This window comes from Ammospiza caudacuta, chromosome 5 (genome assembly GCF_027887145.1).
Source record: "Ammospiza caudacuta isolate bAmmCau1 chromosome 5, bAmmCau1.pri, whole genome shotgun sequence".
Lineage (NCBI taxonomy): Eukaryota > Metazoa > Chordata > Aves > Passeriformes > Passerellidae > Ammospiza > Ammospiza caudacuta.
The window spans coordinates 29172812-29200303 of record NC_080597.1 but is presented as its reverse complement, the minus strand read 5'-3'; the positions used below and the strand labels follow the sequence as shown (position 1 = coordinate 29200303).

General features: G+C 41.7%; 1 protein-coding gene across 1 annotated transcript; it reads right to left on the bottom strand.

The window, feature by feature from the left end:
• Positions 1-875: 875 nt before the first annotated feature.
• Positions 876-12151, bottom strand: RBX1 (ring-box 1). Its single transcript, XM_058805748.1, has 5 exons — positions 12031-12151; positions 9212-9290; positions 3613-3683; positions 2308-2393; positions 876-1048 (listed from the first exon to the last, which is right to left on the bottom strand). The coding sequence occupies exons 1-5, from the start codon at positions 12145-12147 to the stop codon at positions 1036-1038; spliced, it is 366 nt and encodes a 121-aa protein (XP_058661731.1). The 5' UTR covers positions 12148-12151; the 3' UTR covers positions 876-1035.
• Between the last annotated feature and the right edge of the window lie 15341 nt (positions 12152-27492).

The following is a 27492-nucleotide window of genomic DNA, read 5'->3' as shown; positions in this document are numbered from 1 at the left end:
CTAGCAAAAAAAATGGCATCCAAAGATGGCATCATGAACAGTCAAGGACAGAAATCTACCATGTCTAACACTGCTGACATAAAGAGGCAGCCTTTCGTAGCAGGAAGAATTTCTTGGATGCTGTTTCAGTTCCCAGCATCTGCTGAGGCTGTTGACATAGAGGGCAAAATTTGATTCAGTAAGGATACCAGGCCATTTGGCAGAGGAGACATCAAACAGAACATTATGTAGTTTTCAAAGGAATGATTTTTGGCCAGTTGGACTTGAACTGGGAAAAATAGCATTAGAAAGCAAATAAAGACTTGGTTTGCTTATATATTGCTTACTTTTAGCTTTCCAGCCAATCTAGCACATGAATTTCCTGAGTTTACTTTCACTCAACACATGAAAGCACTTTATGAACACTGACAAAAAGTGACATCCCATTTCTGTTCCGCAAAGCTAAACAGCTGGAACTGGGAAGTTAGTGAAAATTTCATCTACAGGGAAGGTGGTCTAGTCAAACTCAAGAGTAGAAGTGAGAGAATAGTTTTCAATGATGACACAACCCCTAATTGTATAGATCATCATTTCAACTCTGCCCTAATAAAGCATGTCCACACAAAAAGCTATTTGCATAAACTACTCTTAGCCAGGCCATGTCCTGCACCCACTGCACTACACAATGGAGCTCAACACCAACCTCAGTGAGCCAAAGGTGTGGTTCTCATTTGTGTGGGAGTAGAACCAAACTCACAGTCAAAAGCCTGGCACAGCAAAAAAGAAGCACTCCCCAGCTAAAGAGTTAAGCTTAGTTTAAGTCCCAGGTCTGCAGATAATTCTCCTCCCTCATGCTCTGATGCCTGCTCCTGAACACAAGACAAAAAACTTCGACAGGAAGCTCCAGCAAGACTTTATTCAATGGTATACAATAGGAAGAAATTAGCATGAGAGAAGAATTGTATACATTACTGATTTTCCAAGTCACTAAAACAAACCCATGGTGACAAGAACAACTGAGTTCGATGACATAACAAGAAGCGTGGGACCATCTCTCTAGTGTCCATACCTGCAAATAGATAATATGTTAATGCTCCTTTAAAAATGACAATTCATAGGAGTGCTGGTCTGGGTGGATTCATTTTCATTCTACCACAGCATAATTAACATATAAATGGGTGAAATACTGTTAAGGAAATCTTAGAAGTCCTCCACATTTCACTTCCCCTAAAAATCTACCCAGTTAGAAGAGAGCCCATGTGGAGAGATCTCGGTATCAGTTATCTTTTGCCCTGAATCCCACTTCAAATATATCTGGCATAAAGCAAGACCAAAATTTGTCACAGCCCCAGACTGAGCACAAATCAGAAAATATTGATTCATGTCTCTGTTTCTCATCATGCTGCCCATGCAATTTGAAGTGATGAGCGAGACAATATGGACTCAGTTTTCATTGTGTGTTCAGGAAAACATCTTAATATCAAAACTATGGTACTTCAATTGTCATGTCAATGATGATTTGCACAACTGTCTACCAGAGCCCAGACACAATCCTCAACAGTTATAATACCTGTTTTGGTTTTTTTCAGTCTGGATTCTGACAAGAATTTTTTTTTTAAAGTGAGTGGGGAGAGGGACAATCTACAGTTAAGATTACTAGATCAATGGTGCAGAATGAAGGAAGTGATAGGCAAACTTCCTAACTATTCTCAATGGACAATTACCTCTCAAAATATGACTATCCCTCAAAAAGCCATTCTTGGATCTCCTACTACTATTCTTGACAGGAAACCTTTAAAAAACATTATAAAACAAACAATACAGCAATTACAAATAAATGGGCCAAAGCTGCAGGAATGGCTACATGGACACTTGATTTCCAGATGCTAGGAAATCAGCTATATTAATCTCTGAGGCTATCAGAGTTATAAAACAAATCATCAAGATCACAGAGGGACCCAATAAGATCCCTGGCACCTCAGCAGTAATACTTTGGAACCCAAGCAGCTGAATTCAGGTCATCCTCTAAACCCAAACTGCTCTTGCAGCAGCACACTATTCACCTGAGACTCTACTTCTAGCTAATTACATTTCTCTCCTGCTCTCCATTCTTTAGAGAGAATGTCAGTAGAAATCACTACTTTTTAACAGCTCCTACATAGCCCACAGCTGCTTGGACTCCCTTCAGAGCTCACTTAGAACCAGATGACTAAGGAAAGAACCTCTCTGAACAGCAACCATGCCCTCAGACACATCAATCTGATACTGATCATTTATATTTACAGGACAAGTGGACTTTTCACCTTGCAATCTGTGCAGGATACGTACTTTTGGAACTCCCATTCCCTGTTGTCCAGAGGACATACTTGGCGAGTTTTGAGCCAGCGAGAGATGCAGTGGAAGTGGAAAGCATGCTGGAAGACAAGATCACATCATTTCAGAGTGTATGAATGCACTCAATGCAAAAACTACCACTGAAAGCATCACAGGAAGAAGAGAGTTTGCAGGCAAAGGAGGGGACGACTGATCAGTCAATTAGCTGATAAACACCAAGGAATTAATCCACATTTTCAGAGAGGAGGAAACATTAGTGAAACGGCAGCAGGGAGCCTGTTCCACAGTGCATACAGTGGCAACTGACTGACTTCTAATGAAGGAGGGAGTGCAGAGTTTTAGCAGCTGCCAAAATTGGCAGAGCAGATGCTGATAAGAAGCATAATCAGAAAAAAAGGAGAAGATTTCAGAGTGAGTAGCAGGGATGACATGAATGTATACATGCTGAAGGAAGCTTTCTGTCAGTTTGCAGGAGATAACAGAGCCTGAATAAAAAGGAATTTGCAAAATTAGAAAAAAAACCCCCTCATTTATGTATTTGGTAAGGGCAACTGTTCTCTTACCCCATACAGCTACTTAAAACCAACATTCCACTTGTGGTCACTCTCACACACAACAACATAATTTTGACATTAGAATATCCTGACATGGTTTAAAATTTTGCCCTTGTCCTCTGCAGACAGAATTGCAACATTTATGGTGCTGTTCCAGCATTATCATGTTAACTCAATCCCATAGCATAGTAAAGATAGGATTGAGGATCAGGAAGTTATTCCACTATGGAATAGATTATTTTCCAACTCAGGCCCAGGCTAGCTAAGAGGTATTCAAGTTTGGAGTTAACATGCTAGTGGGACCAATTGATTTGATCTTCCCCCAAAACTGGAAGGAAATCATCTGGTTACCCCAGACTGACTCTGAATTAGCCTGCACACAGACAAATCAAACAGGCTGACATCCAAGTTATCCTATTAGTGGGGCAAAGGAAAAGGTGCAACTCCTAGGCAAACCATGATCAGGAAAATCATGCTCAGAATGAAAGTTCTATTATTCCTTTAAAAAAAAATATATATATATTAAGGCTTATCTTCCTCCCTTTGCTTCTTTGTCTTATTACATCTCTCCATCTTTCACTTTTTTCTCTCTCTCCTTTCTACATTCTAGCAAACATAAGGACTTTAAAATTCTTATTTCTGGTGGATTATGTGAAACATGCTACAGAACTGATTCTGTCCCACATCTTCAAAAAAGGAAGATAGCATCACCCCACACAAGCTCCACAACAGAAATTTTCCTTACATTGCAGACGCCCCATGCAACTGTGCACTCCTCAGAGGTAGCCGATGCTTGGTTGGCTTGACATTCTATGCCTGTGGAAATAAAGACGGAACAAATACACACAGCAGTTGAAGATGTACATGCACATGTACTAACTGGTAGATTCCTTCACAATAGCAAATGTAGGCAGGGGAGGAGGAGCTCTTTTGTGGTGTTTAACACACCAGAAAGTATCAAGAGCTATGGTTTAATGTGCACTGTTTTTCCAAAAGTATCATATCAAAACATTCTTAATCCTGATTTCCTCCTTCCTCTACGTTTTTAGTATTCCAAAGTTCCAGAGGGCAAGAATATATAACTCATCTGCTGGCAACATGAGTTTGTTTTCCAAATTTCAAGGATAAAGATTTTAATTTTTTCCTCTTGTGTTCACAGAGATGTCTTTTGATGATGAGTTGACAGTAAGTTTACTTAAACTTCTTACCCAGGTTTCCCTCAATACAACTTCTTATATGTTCCTGTCAGCCACTATGTACTTTATTTGCAAATTAATTTGCTCATGTAATGCTGGAGCTTGCCTGTCTTTATTGTATAGTCTTGTGAAAGGTAAGTACATCCCAAATATCCACAATAGGAAATACAGTATGGTTTAGTTAGGAAATACAGTATGGTTTGGACATTTTATACCTTGGGGCTGAGTACCCAGGAGGATCCTCAACCCTAACTTTATGAGTTTGGGTTATGTTTTGGGCTTTTGTGTCAGATAGTGTAGATGAAGGAGCTGAAAAAGAGTGAGGTAAGAAGAAAAACACTGAGAAAACAAATCCTACAAGTCAGTTCTCCATTCTAAGGCCTGAACAAATCACTTCTGCTCCAGTTCAGGAATAAACTTCGGAAGAAAAAAAGATTTTTGCAACTCCTCCACCATGAGCAGCACAAACCTATAAGACTAACATTTTACTTCTTATTAAAGGATGCCTTTTTTAGGAGTCAAGCCCAAATGATTTAAAAAGATCTGCTAATAGATGATCAGCTTAGAACTCAATACACAGGCTTGCTGCTTTCTTGTTTTGCAGATTTTTTTTTCCCCTGGCAAAGAAGATGTCTGAATGAGCTCCAATTCTCTGTTCACTCTTTGTGTGCTTGAATATACTTAGAGGAAAAGAAATTTGATTCACCAATTAAAGATTTAAAAACTTCCAAACCCCATAGGTTTGGCTGAAAAATGTGATCTCTACTTGTTCTGTCCCATTCTTCCCTTTTTCCATTTTCACGCTTTTCAGGTGTGGAGGTGCACAAAATAAAAAAAAAAATCCCATTTTTTCTGAGATGCAAGAGACGTCAATTGACCTTGGTCATGAGGAACTACTCAAAACAAGAGTGATGTCTAAAGAAACTCAGTAACAACAGCTATTCTGCAAGATTTGAGTGAACCTGTATTTATCATATGGTTTACATCAAAGACATGATATACCACAGCAGGAAGTCGAAAGCTCAATCCTTTGCCTCGCTATAGAAGAAAACAAAATCCAGTACTTCAGTCTTAATTCCCAAATCTTTCAATACATACAGCAATAAAACTAAATCTGATTGAGAATATGGAAGATGCTCAAGACCCTCGAAGAACTTCAATTACTTTGGACACTTGTATAAAATTCTACACCTGAGATCTTTGCAACAATTTCACTGTTACTGCAGTATGGACTCATGGTCATGGGGCACAGTATGTTAACTTTTAAATATCTGGTCAGTGTAACAGTAACAGATCATGATGAGAAGGTGAGTTGTAGGAAAAGATGAGGAAATTAATCTAAAGGAAAAAAGCCAATAAGCAAGCAAAGTTTAACTCAGAAAGCCTATGCTAAAAGCAAGGAAAATAGTCCAGCACACAATATGCTTATCTTGTTTCTTCTCTTTTGCTGCTAGAAACAAAATATTGGGCATATTAGACATGAAGCCCATCTAGCCCATTTTTTATGTCATTTTGCCTTTTTTTTTTTTTGTCTCTCTAAGAGGCCCTAACATTAGAGCTGCATGAACACAATTTTTAATTTTCAGGATTTAAAGGACTCTGTATTTTGCCTGGGAGTAAGAAGGAAGAAAGATGGTTTAGGTAAGGAAAACAAGCACCACTGCCATTCATTTCAGTGTTACTGAAACTTTCACTGACAGTCCAAAGCATGACAGTCCCAAAAGTTTAAGAGGACTTTTGTGGAAGTGCCTGAGGAGGAGTTCTCTGGTGGTGATGGAAAACCCTTCCAACAAGAAACCCAAGTTTAGCTCCCTCATCAAACTCACTGGAGACTACTGCCAGCACTGCTACCTTTGACTACCAAAAAAGGGCCTCCCAAAAGCTGAAGCACTTTCTGGTCTCCTGCTTTCTTCATTTCAGAAAAGGAAAATATATCAACAAATAAAAAATAAATTTAACACATGGACAATCTCCATCCTAGAATGAAAGCTGATGATCCTGGCTCCTGAAAGAAAAGCTATTTACCATCTGCTGACCCAAAAGAAGTTGTAAGAGTGAGATAGTAACAGGTACTGGAGGAATACTGAATGACTCTTCTGTTGCCTTGCTTTTGACAGAGTATCTGTAGGTGAGGACAGAAAGAGACAGCTAAAACCTGAAATACCTGTAAATAATTGTGAAAGATGCAATGGAAGCATTTCAACTCAGGGAGTTGTGGAAATGCATCTTATATAATGGCAGCTTCTGAATCTTGGCATTGTAAGAACCAGCCCACTTCCTATGCATTTTCTATTGCAGAAATCACCTGTATATTTACACATCAAAAAATAAATCCAAACCCATTCCATCTAATAAACATCCTGAGATTTTTCTCTGGATTCTATGCAACATATCTATCTTTGTGAAGCTGGATTCAGAGTACTTGGCATGTTACCATCAAAGCTAGGGGACAGCATTTTGATGGCACATTTTACACAGTTCAAAGCTATACTGGTCATCTTATTGTAATAAGACATTACACATTTTAGACCAGAAGATAATCCAATATACTAAACACACTGTTAATACTCCCCAATTTACCATGTTGCAGTGACAGCAGCAGAGAGCAAGCCTTTGAAGAAAATCTAAAGTAAAATCTAAACAGAACCTGTGTCTTCCCAGAGAAGAATGAAACTAAAACACTGAAAACCTACTCATCCCTTCTGTTCACTGAATACAGACCAAACTGAGGGCAGGGGCATCCTTTGAATCACATTATTACCAGTCATAAGGCACATGCATGGGGAGAACTGCATGACACCTTAGCATGGATGCCTGACTTTACAACATTAACAAACTTTCATTACCATGGCTGGCATTACTTATCACTTTTGTAATGTTTTCCCATTCTAAGTTTCTCTTCATCGCTAGGAGTGGGAGACATTTATATCCTGCATTTTATCAAATCGAATCTTGTGTTGTTCTTCTCTGCATATTCTATTAATTTTTTCTCAATTTGCCATCACTTCACATCTTATGTCTGAAAATCTAATTAAAGGGCTTTTTAACAACATTAATGATCTGTAACAAGGAAGTAAGCAAATCCAGAGCCAACACTGATCTCGGAAAACCAATTTAGATATGCCTTCTATCTGTATGCTGTCAATTTTAGTCTGTCGTTTGCAGTCCAGGCTCCTCATAACATTGCTCATACCAATTAATAACATGTTATGCTTCAGCAACACAAAAAGGAAAAAAAATTACCTATGCCTTTTTCCTTTACTGTTTTTCCTAATCTTCCTATATACTCTCAACCCCCACACACATATTGGTAGGGCTTTTAAAAATATTTTTTAAAGAACTGATAAACAAAATTTATTACTCAAAAATAGCATTTGTCCATTCTCCTTCCAACTCCCCCACACCTCTCCTTCATCCCATATGTCCTATTTGCTATTTATAAAAAAAAAAAAAATAGCAAATATATGAGACTGTATTTGGTCTGTCATGGAAGGTGCAATTAGTTTTGAGGCAGATTGAATGAAACACACCAGCTTCTCCTATCTTAAAATACATCCCTCTTATAATGAATAATTATCTTGAATTATAGGATTTTATATATTTATTCTATACATTTGTAAATTCTATAAATGCAACTTATGGTCTAATAAGTCTTTGAAATTCCATTTGCCTGTCAGCAAAATGCTTTTCTCTCTAATACATTATAAACCTGAGAGACTAAGCAGTAGTCCAGTGTCCACCTTCTTTTGAAACTTCTTTCCAAGACAGCACAGGTTAGAGACACTTCAAAGGGGGAAATCTTTACATTAAAGAACCCCAATTTATTTCATAATCCCTGCTCTTTTTAGTGTTATCATTCCCTATCTAATAACCAAGAATAAACTGAAGCATGGATAGGCAATAACTGACTCAAAATACAAACATATCTATCCCCAAGAAGAGAAGTGAACCTGCTTAACCCACGTTCAGACCAGTGTGTTACAGTGTGTTTTTTCTCTTTATTAAAAGAATCCCAAACAAACAAACAAACAAAAAACCCACCCAAACAAAGCTCCTGAAAGTAATTTTGTAATTATTATTTAAATATGAAGTAAAATCAGGTACATCCTTCAGTAGCTGTTCCTATAAACTTGAAGTCTCATTTTTATCAAGTGTTTTATTTCCATACAGTCTTATTGACAGGAAGTTGCCAATAGTATTGGTGTCCACATAAAACCAAAGTGCAACAAAACTATTCCAATGGGATCAGGACAGGCCATTCCCAGGCACTCTCCTTGGACCTGGGCTTGTTTTGGGGGGTTCTACCAGCCTCACATTTTAGGAATTAGGCAAATTTCTTTCTGGAGTAGGCTGAAAGGTCTTCTGTCCTTCATGACTGAAACAAGATAGACAGTTATGGTGTCAACAGTACTTTGACATTTTTGAGGAAAAAAAATGGGTTTGTACTCATTAGCAATACTCTAAGGGACTGAAAACAGTGACTTCATGCATACAGATATACTTCATGATAGAAATGAACCATCAAGATTATAGAGAAAAAAATTAAAATCAAACCAATACTAACAATGTATTGCTTTTTATTTTGGAATTTGATTATTCTCCTTTGCAAGTGAACAAATAATTTTCTAGGTGGCTACAAAATCCCTCCTACTATAACAAGTACTAAGTTAGTTAGGCAAGGTAGGTTTTATAGAATGAGGAGTCAAATTAATTTGCTGGTCCATGCCTTTCCTTGCCAGACACAGACACAGAAAGTGTTACAAGACTTCATCTTAATGAGTGTCATGGAGAAATTGACACTCATAGCAACCTCCCCAATCTGACATATAATACCTTTCTTTGTAAGCCTGTCAACACTGAATAATTTCAGTTCCTCTTTATTATTACTCCTTTTCTTTGTTGTGTTCAAAGTACACTCAGCAGCATCATGTCTGTTGATCTGGCATCAAGAGATCCTACCCTTTACAAGAAAAAGGTGAAGAAGAGCAGTATGGTGACAGAGGTCACAAAAATAGATTATGAGATTTCAGCATTACATAAAATAGAGATTAGCAGAAGAATTAGTTACTAACTGAAAGCTCTGCTCAGTTATATCTTCAGCTGGGGTAATTTCAGCTGTTCAAACTGTGTCCCTCCTCATTTACTTACACAGATCCATAATGTGGTTTCTGCAAATGGCACAGTTATCAACCACAATGTCCCATGCCCACAGAGCCACGGCGTTCCACTGGAGAGAGGGGGAGAAAAGAAAAACAGCTGTGATTCAATTTACACTGGACACAAATCCTCAGTATTCTTCAAGATGCCATGTGCTTTTTGAAATAGAAAAGCCGGGACATTTAAAAAAACCCACATCTTAGAAGTCCAGAGTAATTCCTCATAATGAGTTCAGGTTACTAGGAAGCACTGGTACATTCCCCTCACAAACCTCCCAGACACAATGGATCCTTCCCACTTCAAAAAGCAGGTAACTCCCACAGGCCCCCTACCCTTCTTTTTTTTTTTGGTGAAACAACTGCAAACATCTGGATTTCTATTCAAGATCCAATGGAATCCAACGATGCAACAATGCATCATGCCAAATCCTAGAAGGAAAGAATAGTCCCTTGGAGAAAGAGCAGTTCAGATGCCATTTTTGTTAAGAGGAATTCCCATTATTTGTGGCAGTTCTTCTAGTAATCACCCTTCAGAGCAGTTGGGGTCAAGAACTAAATCTCTAATGCTACTCTCCACTGACTCCTGAAAAATCTTCCCTACAAAAGGTTAATAAGCAACAACCTATCAGCAAGGCTGGATATAAAAATTTCCATGTACTACCAAATCAACCTTTCAAAGACTTACTTTATACATATAAAAAAGTAATAGGACTGTCCCATGCTACCTCAGGGGAAGGGTTTGAGGATTTTAGGGCAATCTATGCAGAAAAATATAGAACCGTTTTATTCTTCCAGACAAAACGCATAATGAGGTCTTCTGTAAACTCATTAAATAAATGAACCTGCCTTCAACACCCAAAGCAATCCATTGGTAATCAGGATAATCTTCATTTACTACTTAAGTAGTATAGATTTTTTTCTCCTTACATGTTCTCAGTATATATTTGCACTGACTGTACTATAGTAAATCTTCTCTACTCTGCTCCATTTCCATCTTAATGTTTTCATTGCTTTCCCTCAGTTTGGGACACTAAAGAAGGACCACTGAGTTCCAAGTATTGATATAAAAAGTAGTCACAATACTACCAGATCTTTTAGGACATACACCAGTAGTGATCTCATTTTTCTTCCCAGAATTCTAACTTCCAGTCTAGCTGGCCTTCTGGCCTCCCATTCATCTCTCATGGACTTCATCCATACTTCAAGGCAGCTGAGATAAAAGTTCTCAGCACCCTTATCTCTTCCATACACTCCAGTACTTAATCTCTTGTCCCATTATGGTCTACTCTGATGGCCCACTCACCTGTACTGAGCCACACATGCAACAAAGGTCTTGGTGCCTGGCCAGGGAGGAGGAATGCCACTGACACATAAATGGTGCCACTTCCTACCACTCTCATTATATTTGTCCCTAATTCCAAAGGACAAGCAATTATGTCACCCAAACACTTCCTTCTGCACAGATCCAGGGTTTCCATCATCACTGATGGCAGCTACATTTCACACAAACTCATTTAAAAGGAGGAATCACTTTTTACTGAAATGTTTACTGATATTCAGTCTAGAAGTCACTCTTCCCAAATGATACCTTAGTACAAGCCCACACAATCTAGCCCTGCTTCTCTACACCCTGCTCAAGAGCCTCGGACCATCACTGTGACCCAGCTGACAAACTGGTGGCACTGGACAGGAGAGCGATATTATGGCTGCTCTGAGAGAGGAGGCAAAGCCAGGGTGGCATGAGGACATTTGCTCACTAACACGTTATGGCTCGATTTAAATAAGAAGGAGAAAAAAAGTCAGCCACAGCCATTTGCAGAAAGTATTTTACGCAGCACATGGGGCAGCCCGGGCGGCTGGGCCACCGCGGCCGGGGGTGATGGGGGGGAGGAAGCGCTCCAGAGCTGCTCGCCGGCCCGAGCTGCCCAGGGGCTCTGGGTCTGGAGTAGCCGAGGCCCGTCGGGGAAGCAGCGTCAGAGGGGAGCGGGCGGCGGAGCCCCGAGCAGGGCATCCCCCGAGCAGGGTAATCCCCGAGCAGGGCACCATCCCCCGAGCAGGGCACCATCCCCCGGCCAGGGCACCATCCCCCGAGCAAGGCACCATCCCCCGAGCAAGGCACCATCCCCCGAGCAGGGCACCATCCCCCGGCCAGGGCACCATCCCCCGGCCAGGGCACCATCCCCCGAGCAGGGCACCATCCCCCGAGCAGGGCACCATCCCCCGGCCAGGGCACCATCCCCCGGCCAGGGCACCATCCCCCGAGCAGGGCACCATCCCCCGAGCAGGGCACCATCCCCCGGCCAGGGCACCATCCCCCGAGCAGGGCACCATCCCCCGAGCAGGGCACCATCCCCCGGCCAGGGCACCATCCCCCGGCCAGGGCACCATCCCCCGAGCAGGGCACCATCCCCCGAGCAGGGCACCATCCCCCGGCCAGGGCACCATCCCCCGAGCAGGGCACCATCCCCCGAGCAGGGCACCATCCCCCGAGCAGGGCACCATCCCCCGGCCGGCGCGGCCCCGTCGGCGCCCCTGTTCCTGCTCCCGCCCCCGCCAGCCACGCCCGCTGATTGGCCAGTTCCCGCTGCACGTGCGGCAGCCCGCCTCAACCATTGGCTAGGACGCACGCCAGGACTCCGCGCAGGCCTCGCACCGCCCCTCCCACCGCTCCGGTGAGGAACCGGGCGCCCGGCTCCGTAAAGGGAGCGGGAAGTCTCCCCCTCCTCCGTCCCGCTCGCTGGCATCGGACCGGCCCCAGCCCCCCCCAGTCCCTCCGGGAGCTGCCGGAGAAGCGCGCCGGCGGGGCCTCACTTTCTTCACTTCGAAGCGCTTCTTGCCGGCGCCGCTGTTGGTTCCGCTGGGGGTGTCCACATCCATTGCGGCCGCCATTTTGGGTGCGTGAATCGGCCCGTCCTGCTCCGCGCACATGCGCGGCAGGGCGGGGCCGGGGGGCCGGAGGGGCGGGGGACGCTGGGAGGGATCATCGCGTGGCCACGCCCCCTCTCGCAGGGCGCCGGCAGGTGCGGGGGCTGAGGGCGCGGTCACGTGGGCACGCTGCTGAGGGCGGCCGCAGGGGCGGGGCCGCGCCGCAGTTCCCCCGTCGCTGTGCCGGCGGCGTGAGGGCTTTAGGCACCGCACCTCGCTACGATCCGCTGCGGTTTGCCTCTCCTCCCTCTTCACGTGACGGGCTTCAGCCTCAATAAACTTCTAACTTGTTTTCGCCCGTCGAACTCGAGGCAGGGCGAGGTGGGCCTGGTGGTGTTGTCGCTGTAGCTCTTTGTTCTCCCGCAGTCCAGGTTTCTTTTTAAAGGAATATGGAATTGCTGGAGACAGGACGCGCACCTTACGGCGTGCGAGTTGAGCTTACAGTAGTTACAATCAGCATAGATTTGAAGGTGCTGCCAGAGCTGCTCAGGCCTTGCCCGTTCTGTTGCAAGGATGGAGACGACAGGCACGGGAGCTGGTTCTGAGAGCTCCCTCTGTCTGTTCCTTCCCCACAAGGTCAGTGGTAGGATTCTCCATGATACGGAAACTGAGGGCAGTGCACTCCCCCGCTGGACAACTGCAGGTCTCGAAATTTCACCCAGCTTTGCAGGTCCCTGGAGATGCGATCTCTCTGCAGAGCCCCCCCCTTCTAAATCCATTTGTACTTCTTGGATGTGGGAAGAGGAGTTTGTAGAGGCACTAAAAGGCCATTCTTCTGCATAGATACAGGCAAGCAATATCTGTACTCTGCCTCTCATAAATACCCAACAGCACCGTTCTTGTCTGGCTCCATTGCACCCATCTGGCTGTGCGCATACAGCTTTTTCCTGAGACCCAGGGCTTGCTGGGGTGGGGTGAGGGCAGTCTCCAGATAGACTTAAACCCAAAGTAGGGACCTGCAGTAAGAACGAGATGATGCTGTCATTGGATGTGTTGGAATAATTTTATTGTTTGGATTGGGATTAATATTTGAAAGACATGTACCGCTTGTGCCCTGATTTATGCACATACCTAAATATTTTCAGCATCAGGCTGAGCCTGAAAGTTGCACAGACAATAAAGGGAAGTTTGAAGAAGAAAAATGCCCTCCCTTGTGTGAACCCCCTTTAACACCTCTCATTACTTACATGGAAAGTTTCCATGTCACTGAAATGCCCCTTTCCCCAGATGCTGCTTGGTTATGGGGCATCTCTATTGCTATAAATTGCAGCTGCACAAATTCAGGTTTCTGTCCTGTTGCTCCATATTCAGGACTATTGCAATGGAGTATTTTGAAAACAGGAGTTGGGTGCGTGAGAAAGTACTTTTCACCTTCAAGAAAATAGCTCTTTTCAAAGCAGAATTTGCAAGATTTCTTATTAATAGAAGCATAAATTCTAACTCTAATTCCTAAATGTGTATGGCAACGTCTCCAGTAGGACATTTCTCAGTAAAAAAACAGGATGTTCATCAAAAATGTAGACTAGGGCTACAGAGAGATGTTAACATTCATTTTCACTTCAAGTGACTACTGTAGTTCAAACTGTAGTCTCCCCACCTCAGCTGATGTCACCAGGGAGAGGTGGTTGCCAATGGGGTAAAGCCATACAGCCAGCAGTCTCATGTGTTCTGGATTTATCTTTCCTTATCTGGCAGCAAAAACAATGTAGCAACACAGATCTCCAGTTAAGTCTTGCTAAAAAGGTGGGAGTGTTCTTAGGAAAACAAAAAAGACAGAAAACAGGGTGCGGGACAGAACACATATTGCATCTCTGTGTTTAATTCATATTACTGATCTGTGTATGCAGATCCATTTTACCTACAAGTGCATTAAGAGATCTCCAGTACACTTTTCAAAGTGAAATTAGTGACAGTATAGTCCTGCACTCCATAAAAAGGGCTAAGCTACCTTCTTTGCTTAAATAATCTGTTTTCTGTTGATTTTAGTGCCATCTCTAATGTCTTTCCTCCTAGTAAAAGTGAGTCTCCTCAGACCTGTTTTCCCCCCTTAAGCCTATATGTTGTGGAGGGTTGTCAGGAGCTGCTGCAGGAAGAAGAGCTGCAGCTTTGAAAGGCATCAATCTCAAAAGAAGTATAGCACTGTGGTCCAAATTACCAGGGATGCTTTGAAGAATGGATCATTTTTCAAATCTCTGGGATATGCAGGAGGAAAAAGAGAAGGCTGCTAAATTGAAAAGGCAGGGAGACAGGCTAGGTGACATGTGACAACTGCTGTGAATATGGTTAGTCCCAATTAAACGAGACAAACTCTCTCCCAGTTGTCAAAGACTCTTCCTAAAGGAAATGTACCACCATCCTTTCAAAAGCAATGTCTTGGATTTTGGTCACTGTCCTTCTCCTTTATATTCATTCTGTGGGTGGTTTGTTGTTTATTTTTCTACAATCACCAACATTATCCTATGTGGGATTTATGCCTCAAATACTTCCCTCTTCCATCCTTGCACTCTCTGGATGTGTGTTCCTGACTGGACTGCCGTGGGACTGCTCCTGGAGGGGTGGCTGCCTGCAGCCCTGGCTCTGCACCTGCACAGGGAGCAGGCAGAAGGCCTGGTGGGGCCATACTGACACAAACTGTCCCTCCAGGGCAGAGGGATCCACATGGCAGTGGGAGATCCCCCAGAACTGAGTTAGAAGGAAAATGCAGACAGGAAAGGTGGATTTTCTTAGGCCTCACTGCCTGTGCTGTTTGCATTCTGTTTGCCAGCCCCAGAGGAGATGAGCAGTTATCATGACTAGTCCTCCAGTGTGACAGGATCTTTCTGGGACACTTGGGTCACTTAGGAAAAGAGCTGGTCCAGAAGGGAATTGCAACATTTTCCAACACTCTTCAGAGTGAGATTGTCATGAGGGTAAGAATGGGCCTTCCAAAACTGCCAGGAGCAAAGAGGGGGAAGAAAAGGGAGGTTGCCCTTTCCAAGTGCTTACAAACTTCAAGTTTTCTCTTGCCTTTCTGTGTTTCACCCTCTCGGTGCTGCCTGCTTAAGGTATGGCTTCAATGGTGCCCTAAGCAGCACCAAGCAGGAATTACCTCGTGTATGGGACCAGTGGCCAGTCAGTGGTTGCCGTCCAAGGAGCAAAAATCAGGTGCACTTTATTACCTTTTAAAGAACTGTAGGGCTGACTGGCTGGCTGCCCTCCAGTTGTGATGCTAGTAAAATTATTTGAGTTGCCTAAACTGAGATTTCTATCACCCTTTGCTTTTGGATGCACAAGCCCACAGACAGCATTCACCAATTACTGTTGGGGCAGTACTGAATCTATGGTTTTGCCACATTTTGCCACAAAACTTTCTCAAAGTTCAAGAAGTAGGCAAACAACCTTCCAACAAAACTATGCACAAGGCTCTGTAGCATCTCCTGTTGATTCAATGTGCTTGGCATAGGGAAATTTAATTCAGAGAACAGAGCCAGAGGGGTACATTAAGCAAGGGATACATTAACATATATCCCATATATTTTTGGACCAGACTGTGCTTGCTTTCTGTGGAAACTCAAACACCTCACCTCTGTGTATGTTTTCCTGATGATGGTCACATTAAACCCCATATAGTACTCCTGGTTTAATAATCCATTATTAAAACCTCATGACAGAATGGGAGCCTCCAAACTGGAGAGGTTCTGAGAGAGGAGCAGGTTGTAGCATTTAACGGGATGGTGACTGACTGTTGCTCTTCCTTTCTCTTGGCGTTTTACCCTAAACTGCTTGATAGTTCAAGTAACATGCAACCATTGTGGCAGCCTGCAGGAAAGTGGGTGCTTGCAGATACCCACGGTACCTACTGACTGTGCCCAAACTCCTGCAGAGCCTTTGCCCACACATGGATAAACAGGCAATTGGGGGTGTGCCTGCAGGCTCAGCAAATGACACTGTCCCCACAGTGGGCATCTCGGGCCCCACACCACACCTAACAGTCAGCTGCAACTGATACAGAGGAGCACGGTCAGGGCAGAGGGATCCCAGTATGTTACCGTGGGCTGGGCTGATTCCATTCTGCTTCCAGAAAGGGCTTGCAGCTATCCCTGCTATGTAGGAGCGCCCCTGTGCTCCCCATCTTAATCCTCGCTCCCAGCTAAGGAGCTCTACCTCGGAAGGAATCCAACACCAGCCCCACCTCCCTGCCCTCCCTTTGCAGTTCCGGGCGTCCAAGCGCGTTCGCTGATCGCATCTGGCTGTGCTGCCACCTCCCGAGGGAAAGCAGCATCCCGGCTTTGCTCAGAGGAAGGGAAACGTTCCGCAGCCAGCCAGGCTCGCAGCCTGCACGGAGGGCCCCGGGGAAGCCAGCGCTCTCCAGCCTGGGGAGGCAACACGTGGGCCCGAGGTCAGCGGGAGCCTGGGCACCTTTGTTGCTCGCAAGGCTGAAGAAGCAGCAGGGTGAGACTGCCTACAGCAACTGAGAAAAAAACCCCATCTGTACACAGGGAACAGTGAGAGCTTGGAAGAGAGAAAGAACCTTTAACCTGAGCTGGGATCCCAATGAGATGTCAGAAAGATGGGAAGATTGTAACTGAGAGAGGACGAGACAGAGGGTAACTAACAGGAAAGCAGTAACAAAGGATTGACCTGAATACCCCAGAAGAACTGCATGAGGTGACAGGAGGCTATGGGACAGTCCAAGTGCAGTAGGCTGCACTATCTGAGTATCAGGTCACAATCTGGATCTCTTTCCCTTTTCAGATAAGAGTTTTCAAAGTGGCTTTTATCCTTTTAAGAAACATACCAAAAAAAAAAAAAAAAGGAGAGAGAATGTTGTGATAACTCAATACAAGTTATATTCATTTACTACTGCATGTAAGCAACACTGGAAGATCTGCCAGGCTAATTAGCAGTAGCCAGGAAAAAGCACAAGAGTAACCAAAGTAGTAACACAAGCTTGCCTGCATATAAATCAATAAACTCCTACTGATTTGGGAAATCCGTGAACCTTCAGAAACACAAGGGGAGGCAGTTCCAGACTGCTGTGTGGGAGACATTAAAGCACTGTTTACAGATATTCTTATCTACAGCTTTTCCCTGACAGTCTTGAACATGGGGAGAGAGTCACACAGAGGGAACAAGCTCTAAAATCGGACAAAAAATTTTAAATAGAGAGAGGTCTGGAAGCTACCTACATTGAGTCAAAGATTTTGATGATTTTTGAAAAGAAAAAGATGGTGACAACCATTGAGCTGTAGCTTTGCATCTGTCTTCCTGTATTAATTCTTTGTTCTTTTCCCAAGAAATATAGTATGCCAAAATTCTTCCAAAGATCTCTTAATGGAATCAAGTTCCTAACTGCAGGCCCTGCTCAGTAAGACACAATTCATTAGCCTTTGCCATCCTTCTTTGTCACAATAGGAAAGATGCTGCTGTCAGCAAAAGCAGCTTGTTGAAGTCTGGTAATCGTAACAAAGGCACCATTTGACAATTGAAAACTGTGAAGATCCAAGTTTTTCTGTCACTTTTGTTGTTACTGTTGGTTTTGTTTGGTTTTAGGCAGGGGAGATGTTGAAGTGAGTTCAGATGTGATTTCAGGGCAAAAAAACCCCACATAATTTTATATAATTTCTTCTTAGAAAGACACAAAGGAATGGGAAAAAATAGGTGGCCCACAGACATGGCAATTTCTAGTACAAAAACTACATGGATATTACAAAAGGAGTCAAGAGTGAGGGAGCCATCAATCCTCTACCTCCCATACCAGAAGAAACAAAAAGTTGTAGTACCTCACTCAGATAGTCCTCAGAAGGCAGGATTGGAAATGCTTCTGGCATTTAATCACTTTCTGTTATGAATGCCTAGATAAAGACAATATACTGATGCCGGCCTTGCTCTGGACTTCACTGGGAGTTCATGACAGCATCTAGGTCAGCAAATCTCACGAGAGATGGTGTCTCTGCCAGTTCTATACTGAACATACTTTGAATGTATCTTGCTGTGTTAAACACTGTTTCCTTTAATTTCCAAACTCAGCACAACTGGATCTCCAGAACATCAGTTGAGGGAAGGCCATTTGAGGCAGCAAGCTTTCACTGATCACAACACAGGAGCTCCCAATTCTGACAGCTGCAGGAAATGCAGAAAATAGCAGCAAGCAGAGAAGCAAGTGTAAGTGCAGAGTCTACTGCTTTGGTAATTTTTACTTTTGGTAGTTTTTGCTTTTGGTAATTTACCACTGCAAAGTGACATAGTCCCTTCTTCTGTCCCCTCCAGTCATGGTGGGAGTTTTGTGTTTTTTTCTTTTCTCTTCTGCTCACCACATTCATAAATTCTATTTCTCAACCCAGTTTAAGGATTCACTGACCTGTGCTAGGAGAAAGAGCCACATCCAGCACTAGGAACACACTCCCACTCACCTGCAGTCCATAAGACTTTAAAAAATTAAAGAATAGAACAAGATGCAACAGCTTTGGGGAAGTTTCAGCAAGATACATAGAAAGTTCTGAGTTTACTCCACTTAGTGCCATGGAGTTAATTCCTTTACCTGAATATATAGAAACACTCATGAGTTTATCAGGGAAGATCCTTATGTTCAAGTTCACTCACATCCCCTAACCTTTTGAGAGTCTGCAACCATTCAAGATAATCAATTGCACAACTTTGAATGGGAATATTGTCAGTAATTTTGAGGAAAGCTGGAAAGAGGCCAGAAATCTAACCCAAACTATTAGCAGTAACCACCAGACCCTTTTGACTCCATGGAGGAGTCAAAACAAAGGTCCCTTTTCTTACCTGCCTTTGTTCATACAAGAACCTACCTTTGCATTTACTTCTCTCCTGCTGGGGTTTGGGCTGCCAAAGAGAGCTCTAAAATGCCTATCAAAGAGCCACCTGCTCTTAGAACAGGGTGTGAAACTGAGGAAGAGCCCTTAAAACTCCCTCTTTTAAACAGCAAAACTCAAATAATTAAAACATTTTGGAGAATATAAAGAAAGTTGTTCACTTACTTTCCTCACTTCTAGGACAGGGGCAAATGGAGCAGATGATAATTTAGCTGAATAAGAGTGGGAGGGAGAGGTTGAAGGACCAATTGCTCCCAGAAGTTCAGGAGTGCAACTTTCATTCCCTTGTTATTGTATTAGTAATTCAGGTAGTTGCTTATACTAAACCAGTTTTCCCTCAATTTACTCTAGTATTTCCTCCTATTTACTGCTTTCACCCCTGCTTTCTCTCATGGCCCATTTTATTGTGTGATCCTATGATGGTTGGTGTTTTTAAACTCAGTCATTAAAACCCAGGTTACAGGTTTGTTGAAAGGTAGAAATTATTGGGTAATCTTTCCCTTTTACAAATACCCATTTTATTCCATCTGATTTGCATTACCAATCAATATGGAATGAAGTTCATTTTGCAGCTCCCATTTCTTTGCTCTAAGAGCAAAATCTTTGAAATCTCCCTGTAGACTTAAGGGCTGTGAAGATCAAGAGGCTTCTCTGCAGTTCTGCAAAGATCTGCAGTGATGTTTTAGGAGCTTGGAATAATCTACACTACGAAAACACCAAAGGCAAACTGAAGGTTGAAAACCTTGGGTATCCCAATCCCTAGCAAACATGAACTAGAGGGGATTTCCTTTAAACTCACTTTGGATCTTTTAAACCTGTGAGATATGGAGGAAGCTTCCTCCTGCCACAATCTGTGAGTGATGGGATTTCTGCCTTGTTCACTACAGTTACAGCTGCCAAGAGAAAAGAGTAAAAAACAATAGGGAAGAGGTTTACAAACACAGCTTTTGGCAGAACCCTGGATGTTTGTTTGGAAGCTTTTTACAGCTTTCCTGAAAGGGATGATCAGCTTTCACTGCATTAACTGTATCTCCCTTGGGTTAGCTGTTCAAGTTAAAAAGAAAGTTCTTGAAGAACTTGTAGGGCACATTTGGGATTCACCTACAACACAACAGAGGTTTGTTTGCAGTTGCTTAATTTAAATTGGATTTCACATCAATTCTTGAACAGCTGAGGAACCCCATGTGGACACACTTATTTGCCTTAAGAGTTGTCTAAAATCAGTTCCCAATCGATTTAAGCTCCACTGATCAGATTTAAATATGTACTTAAAAGGTCAACACAACCTTTTGCATTGATTTAATGAAATTATATTGAAAGCAATGCTTGAGTAAACTGGTGCAGCTCTGTGTAAAAGCTGTCTGAATTAGTGTAATATGGATTGTCAAAAAATGGAGAAACATTTCTCCCCCTTGAATTTTGCAAATTCAATCTCTTGATTGAATGCTAGCAAGATGGAGGCTAATGGAGCTCTCCTCTGACAGAGCCTCATATTGATTTTATCATTAGATACACAAAACAAGTGCCTAATTCAGTAATAGGCATGTTTTATGCCTACCTTTAATGGTTTTGGTCTAAACCCTTCATATATACACTTTAGCTCAAAATCACATATATTCCTTCTTCAATATGAAATTTCAAAATGTGGATATGTTTTTGAAATCATGATCATGAAAAGTGTCTTGGGGTGAATCTAGATAGATATTATCTCTTAAAAAATTAGAGAAATAACAGCATGAAAGAATCACTTATGTCAGGAGCCTATTTCACTGTTTAACAGGTGCAGATATCCATCATAAATTAAGCCTCATTTGTGCTGAGTGGTTGAATTGCTGAGGAATCGCTTTATTGGTATGTGAAATATTTACTATGTATAGCTGGACAGATTCCCAGGAATTCTGATGAAACAAATTAATGCACAAGAGAGAACATCCTTTCCTCCTAAGACTTGTGAAATCATAAGCTTTGCTCCTCTCAGTATCTTGTAAAGCTATCTGAATTATCTATAGAAATGTAACAAGAATAACTATTAAGAAGGTCTTTTTAGATAGAAAAGGTTTTCTCTCTCTTTAGGACAGCTGCTGCTATAGACACTAGTATCCAAAATAAACCACACTTTAATTTAAATTATGTTTTTCTTCACCCTATGTAGAAATTACCTTTTTCTTACAGAAAGGTGAGAAACCACATGTTGCTTTAAACAATTTCTGGTGCCCAAAAGAGAAGAGTGATACTGGGATCAATTCAAAAAGCACATAAACTTAAAATTCAATAACTAACATTTGACTGGGAATTATTTGCATGTGTTCTTTGAATAAGGAGCACTATTTACTAAAATAATTTATTTAGTCAGTTCAGCTGTGGATTTCCATATCTGTGGAACAATCAAAATAATGGTACAAAGGTAGAAGAGACTTCCATTTGTCATCTAAAAATTCTATCTGTAGTATGAGATCTGGGTTTGCTATCAAGAATAATTGACCTTCATGACAAATACAAGCAAATTAAATTCTTAGAGTGTTACAATAGGCAAGGGAAAAAAAAGGACACCAATAGCAGGTTTACACTGACAAGACAAGTTTCAAACAAGTGTAGGCCCCATTCTTTGCAGCTGAGGAGCCACATAAAATATTCAACCAAAATTAGACAGCAGTAAGGGCCAGTATGAACTGTGCTCTATTAAAAACTAATAATGAGAGCCATAAAAGCTCAAGAATTTACATGGCCAGCCTATAAATTGCTAATGTAACTTACATCAGGGAACTCTGTAGAAACCATCCCTCTGCAAATTCAAAAGTATATGGAAAAAACCATCAAATTATTTCCAGGACCAGAAATAATACATGCATACAAATTTGCAGAGTTTTTTTTTTTCTCTCTTTATGATTCACAAGCATATGCCACCAAGGTATACATGTAATTTTCAAAGATACATTTCTCTGAGATGAAGTGAGTCCTCTGTCTCACCTGATAAAAACTGCCTCTGAATTTAAATTCAGGGAACCTGAACATGGGTAGTACTAATGGCATTCCATCCTCCAAACACTGGCTAGGCAGTGGACTGCTCACACTTCTGAAGGACTTCTATAGAATGGCTGTGAGCAGTATTATTCTTTAACAGATGATTGTGGCAGTATTTTGCATGCTTTATTCATATTACATGGAAAAGAGTAGGTGTGCAAGGCAGAGTACATATCTGTGTGCTGGCTTGGAATTTACATTGGGGACATTTCAAATTCTGAATGATCAGGGAAAGAGTATATAAAAAGGCAACATTTTTTATTATTATTTCTTTTTTATTATTATTTTTTAATTTACTATGAGGCACAGAAAACAGATGGAAAGCTGTCAAATCTTTCTTTTTTTCCCAAGAAGATACAAACTGCCCATATAACAAAGGGATGAAGTGTTTCTCCATGACTACTGCATGCTTTAGGCTAAACCCATTGCACTAGTTTATTTTAACTAAAATTGCAGAATAAATGAAGAAAGCATCTTTTTATTGTAACTTGAGCATTTTAATTAGAAAGGGAATTGTGGCTTCTGCCATTAGCAGTAGAACATTCCTAGAGATGTGCAGGAAGGTCCTTGCATTCTCACAGAATGGACATTTCCTCCTGCCCCTCATGCAAAAGCTCATAGGGAGCCTGTTGCCCATCACACCCTACCAGCACAGCCACAGCCACCCTCACATGGAGAGTGAGCCTTCCAGTGAAGGGGCAGCCACATCAGCTGGGAGACATTTTTTCCATTATTTGAATGCATCATTAATTCTTAATGTTTCGAATACTCATTGGAGTATGACAGAGAACATCAGTCACTTCCATCAAGACTGGAATTCATGGGAGCAAAAGTCCTTTGCTAACAGCTAAAACATTGCTGGGATAACACTGGAAACACTTGTTGCTATTTCCACAGGCTCAGCAATACTTCAGCTGGCCTTTCTATGAAGACCAGCTGAGGGTATGATACATACCAGCAGCGTGAACACAAAGCACACTTCCACTGAACATGCCAGTTCTAGACTAGTCTAATCTCAGCTCTTTACTTGGGAGATTTTATACCTGAGAGCAATGAAAAGGATGCTTTAAACTGTTATATATTAAACAGTTACAAAGTTAATTGCAATTCATATTGTTAACTTTTGCTAATCAGCCATCTTCTGCCTAAAATGTTACTCTTTTAAAAAATCTCTTTATTGCATAAAAACATAGAAGTAAAGAATTTACATCTTCCTTGCCCAGATTTTTGTCATAAAAAATGGTTTTAATCTTCTGGTTTATGTAAGTAATTCAAAGTTGATGGAAGAGGATATGATATCTGCAACACGTATAAATGTCAAGAATGCTTCTATTTTGTGGTAAAAGAATACTTTAATGAAAAAATAACACACTAAATAAAGAAGCAAAGGGAAATTGTTGTTCCTTGATGGTGATGACCTCTAATACTTCCTGAAATGGATTAAATATTATCATCAGTCCAGCCACCTCCAGATACAATGAAATAATGATTTGTGTGCAAGCAGGTTACAAGAGGCTGAATGGAAAAGCCTGAAAAGAGAGTGAAATAATGACATGACTGGCTTGAGAAGATAGAGAAAATAATGAAGCAATAGAAATTAAAGTTAATAGAAAATAAACAAGCAATAGAAATTATCCATCACTGAGTGCTCAGTTTGCAATTGCTCTGTGATTTAGGCACTTCTCTTGAATTAATTACTGAAGAAAGGAATGTAAGGGTGTACCTGCTTCCCCCTGTTTGAATTGAAAAGATAAGTGTGCTGAAAAGCACATGGTGTGTGTATGTAGGCTCACAATCCTTCTCCTTCAGGGGTGGAATAATGTTTCACAGAGACATCCTCCTGGTTAGTGTTTAGGGTTGGGACAAGATGCCCACATCAGACCTTCCCCAAAAATTTTTCCAGGGCAAATCCAGATTATGGGTTCTGTAAAAGGTCATCCCTCCTTTTAACTACATTCAGTGGCATTCACATCTTCCAGCATACAATCTAGAGCAAGCTTTCCAATGGAAATGTTCTGAAAATACCAGGTGATGGGAAGAAAATATTTCTGCCACATTATATCTCCTATCTGTTAAATCTACTGTAGCCAGATCAATGCAGGTGGCATGGGGAAAGTTGGAAGCACACCAAGTTTGTATCCTGCCTGTTAGATTCCAAATGTAAAGCAAGAGCAACAAACAATGAGGATTTTAAGGAGGCCATTGAGGTGATTAAGGTGATCAAAAGTAACAGAACACACACAAGGATAGGCTTTTCCTGAAACACCAGATCCTGAATGCAGAATGTCACCCAAAAAGCAGCATCAATTCACAGAATTACTTAGTTCTCTCCTTTCTATTTACTCTTCAGGTTTGGAGTTTTCTTTGACTTTGTATTGGCATGAGTAGTCTGTGATCAAAGCCAGATGATTCAGGGAGTAAAGGGGATACTTAGATAATGTCTGGACAATGCTTGTGTCTTGTATAGTTGCTTATTTTAAGGGAACAAACATGATGTCAAAAAGAGGGGCAGGCAGGGCAGGTCCCAGTGTAGTATGGATCCAGGTCCAGAGGAGTCACTTTGCAGCCCCTTTTGTATCATTACACTTAATTTTTTAAACACACCAAGATTATGTTAAGTACACAAGGAAAAAGAAAAAAAGAGATGGCACTATTTACCACAAGACTTGATTTTCTTTCTCGTGTTTGTACACATCCAAGATCAGAGAAGAGAATCATGCAACACATATATCTCTTCACTGCTCATTTTCTTTCTTTCCTCTCTGGTTCTTTGTCCTTCTTGCTAAACTGTGAATGGCCCTGTTGTGCAACTCTGTGGACTCAAATGTGAATGAATTTCACAGTTGTAGACATTTTCACAGAAGTACAGTCACAGTTCCACTGTCAAGGCTACACTCAACCCAGAGCAGGTTCATTAAACAGATAAAGCTGCTCCTCATCCTCCCTGTAATGCCTGTTCAGGCATTATAGGGGGTGGGGAAAAAAGTGCATAATTTTTGATGATGGGGTGGTTAACAGCAGGAGCAGATGACTGAAAGAAGCCATTCTCCACCTTCTCCCTCCACAAGCCTTCTGATCAAGGCTTGGTGCCTTACTGAGGGGTCTGTTGCTGTCACACACAAACTACCAGGCTCAGGTAAATTGAGGAGGTGAAATGCAATGGCTGTAAAAGAAAGGTGCTCAAAGTACTTGATGAAAAATCTCCCTCCTACCCTTTCATTCAGGGTATTAACAGAATATAGGCAATATTGTGGAGGATTTCAACTCAGTCCTCTATTAGCTTATCAATCATTTAAAAATTGAATCCTTCAGAAATATGGCATTTGGTGCAATACTTGTCTCAAATGAGCTTAGAGAAACAGTTTATCAGTCTCCTAATTTATTATTAAAGTTTAGTCAAATTTCAAAGAGTTGCACACTAGAGGAAAATAGCTTTTATGTCTAATTGCTGAGAATAATTTACAGTTATCAGTTTATTAGGAATTTAAGTTTGTACTACAATCATAATTTCCATTAATTGCTATACTTGTTCAATCTTATATCCCTAAAAACCTAAGTTAGAATGGTACATTTGGGTTAAAAACTCACACAGTTTACAATTTTAAGCTGCAAGAGTAATAATCACATCTTTCAGATAGCACATTCTCACCTCATTCTCACCAAGGCACTCCTCAGGTGAGAATCACAGAATGCTGTCTCCCAAAAAAGCCTCATACTGCACAAAATTATATTATAAAAGTGAAGAAAACCGTCTGAAGATGGAAGAAAACTAAGGCTATACAGCAGTGACTTACAGTAAAATACATTAGAGAGATGATGCATTAATTCAAACACAGAGAATTATAAACCTTGGAACTCCAGGGTAAAATTAAATGTCACAAGAAATCCAAACAAAGTACAAAGAAATGAAGAGTCAAATATCTAAACAATCTTAATTATGGTTTGAGAAAACATTTTTTAAATCTCTAACTAGCTAGAAGTCACAACACTTGTTTGCCTAATATATGATGTTTGTGTATAGATATGAATGCACTTGCACAGTTGAAGATGAATGATACCTTTCTACTTCAAGGTGTGGAACTGAGAGTTCATGAGAAACCTCTCTTTCTTCTGCAGGGAAAACCAAAAAAACCACAACAAGCCCTTAAAAATTTCTTAATCATCTCCCAGTCCACAAATGTAGAACTATCTCAGTACAAACTGCATGGTTTTGCTTGGTTACAGTCACCACAGTAACACCCATGTAGCTGTTAAACAGCTCATCTTCTGGAAAACAGAAGAGGAAAAAGCATAAATTAGAAAGCAATATACATACCAGATACTGCAATGCATCACAGGAGTGTCAGTGGCACCACACGGAGCCTGACAACTGGGAGTGCAACAAGCACACCAGAGGCTACAGCTTCTGCCTCCAGACTGGTACCTCTGCAAATCCAGGGGGGGAAGAGTTAGAAGGACATTTGGAGATTAAAGCCTCTGTGACAGGAGCAGGTGCATGGGGATGTGAGGACATTCCTGAGCTGTCAGTAGGGCCATCCATGCCTCTCTGTCCTGCTGAGCACAGGAAGACATGAACAACTGGGGCTGATGGACCATGGGCACAGCTTGAGAGCAGCCAGCCAGACCCAGCTCCACAGCAGAACTGTGGATGTTGGATCAAACCTTGTCTATCCAAGAAGCAATGTTAACATTGTTAAGCAGGTCATGATGACAAATTAGGACAACAGCACAGAAATGCCACCACAAACTTCACAGAGGCCACCCAATAGAAATGGTCATTCTGCCAAGAGGTGCTAAGGAAGAATGTTCATAGGTAGTACCAGGAACACCAGATTTTGTACACTGGAACAAGATTTGAGAGAAAGCTCAAACCCAACACCTTGCTGTGCCATTAGCAGCTGTGCTTTCTCTGAATGACTCTAATAATTTCCTGGGTGCTCATGGCAGAGATGTAATACTATTAATTACAGAGGGGCTGGTTGTAGCTCCTGTAGGCAAAACAGATGTTGTATGTTACACTCTCTTAGACTGAAAGAGCAAAGTATATTAACCACAAACTTAAGCACTACCTGAGTAAAATATTCACATGATAAGAGTTTACCTGACTTCTGCTAACTATTTCCTGGTACAAGAGTCAGACCATGTAATCTGAACTTGGATCAGTGGCCAATCCTATTTTGCATTAATATCCTAAAGGCACACAGAGACAAAGCCTTGCTCTGCTGGGAATAAAAAGAAGCCGAACCTCTTACCCTCTCACAAAATATTGTTCATATTGGCCTAGTTTACTCACAAAAAAAGACTGCAGTGAGCTATTTCCCTGGAAAGAACTGCATTTCTGAAAGTTTTCACTGGAATGCCAAGAACTCCTAGTTGAACCACAGGCTGAGAGTTCTCAGCCTGTGCTGCCATTATATTTCTGCCTAAATTATGAAAAACTGAGAATCCTTTAAAAAGCCACAGGCTCTTTATGGCCCTGGGAGGAAGAAACCCAACACAGAGCTTTAAC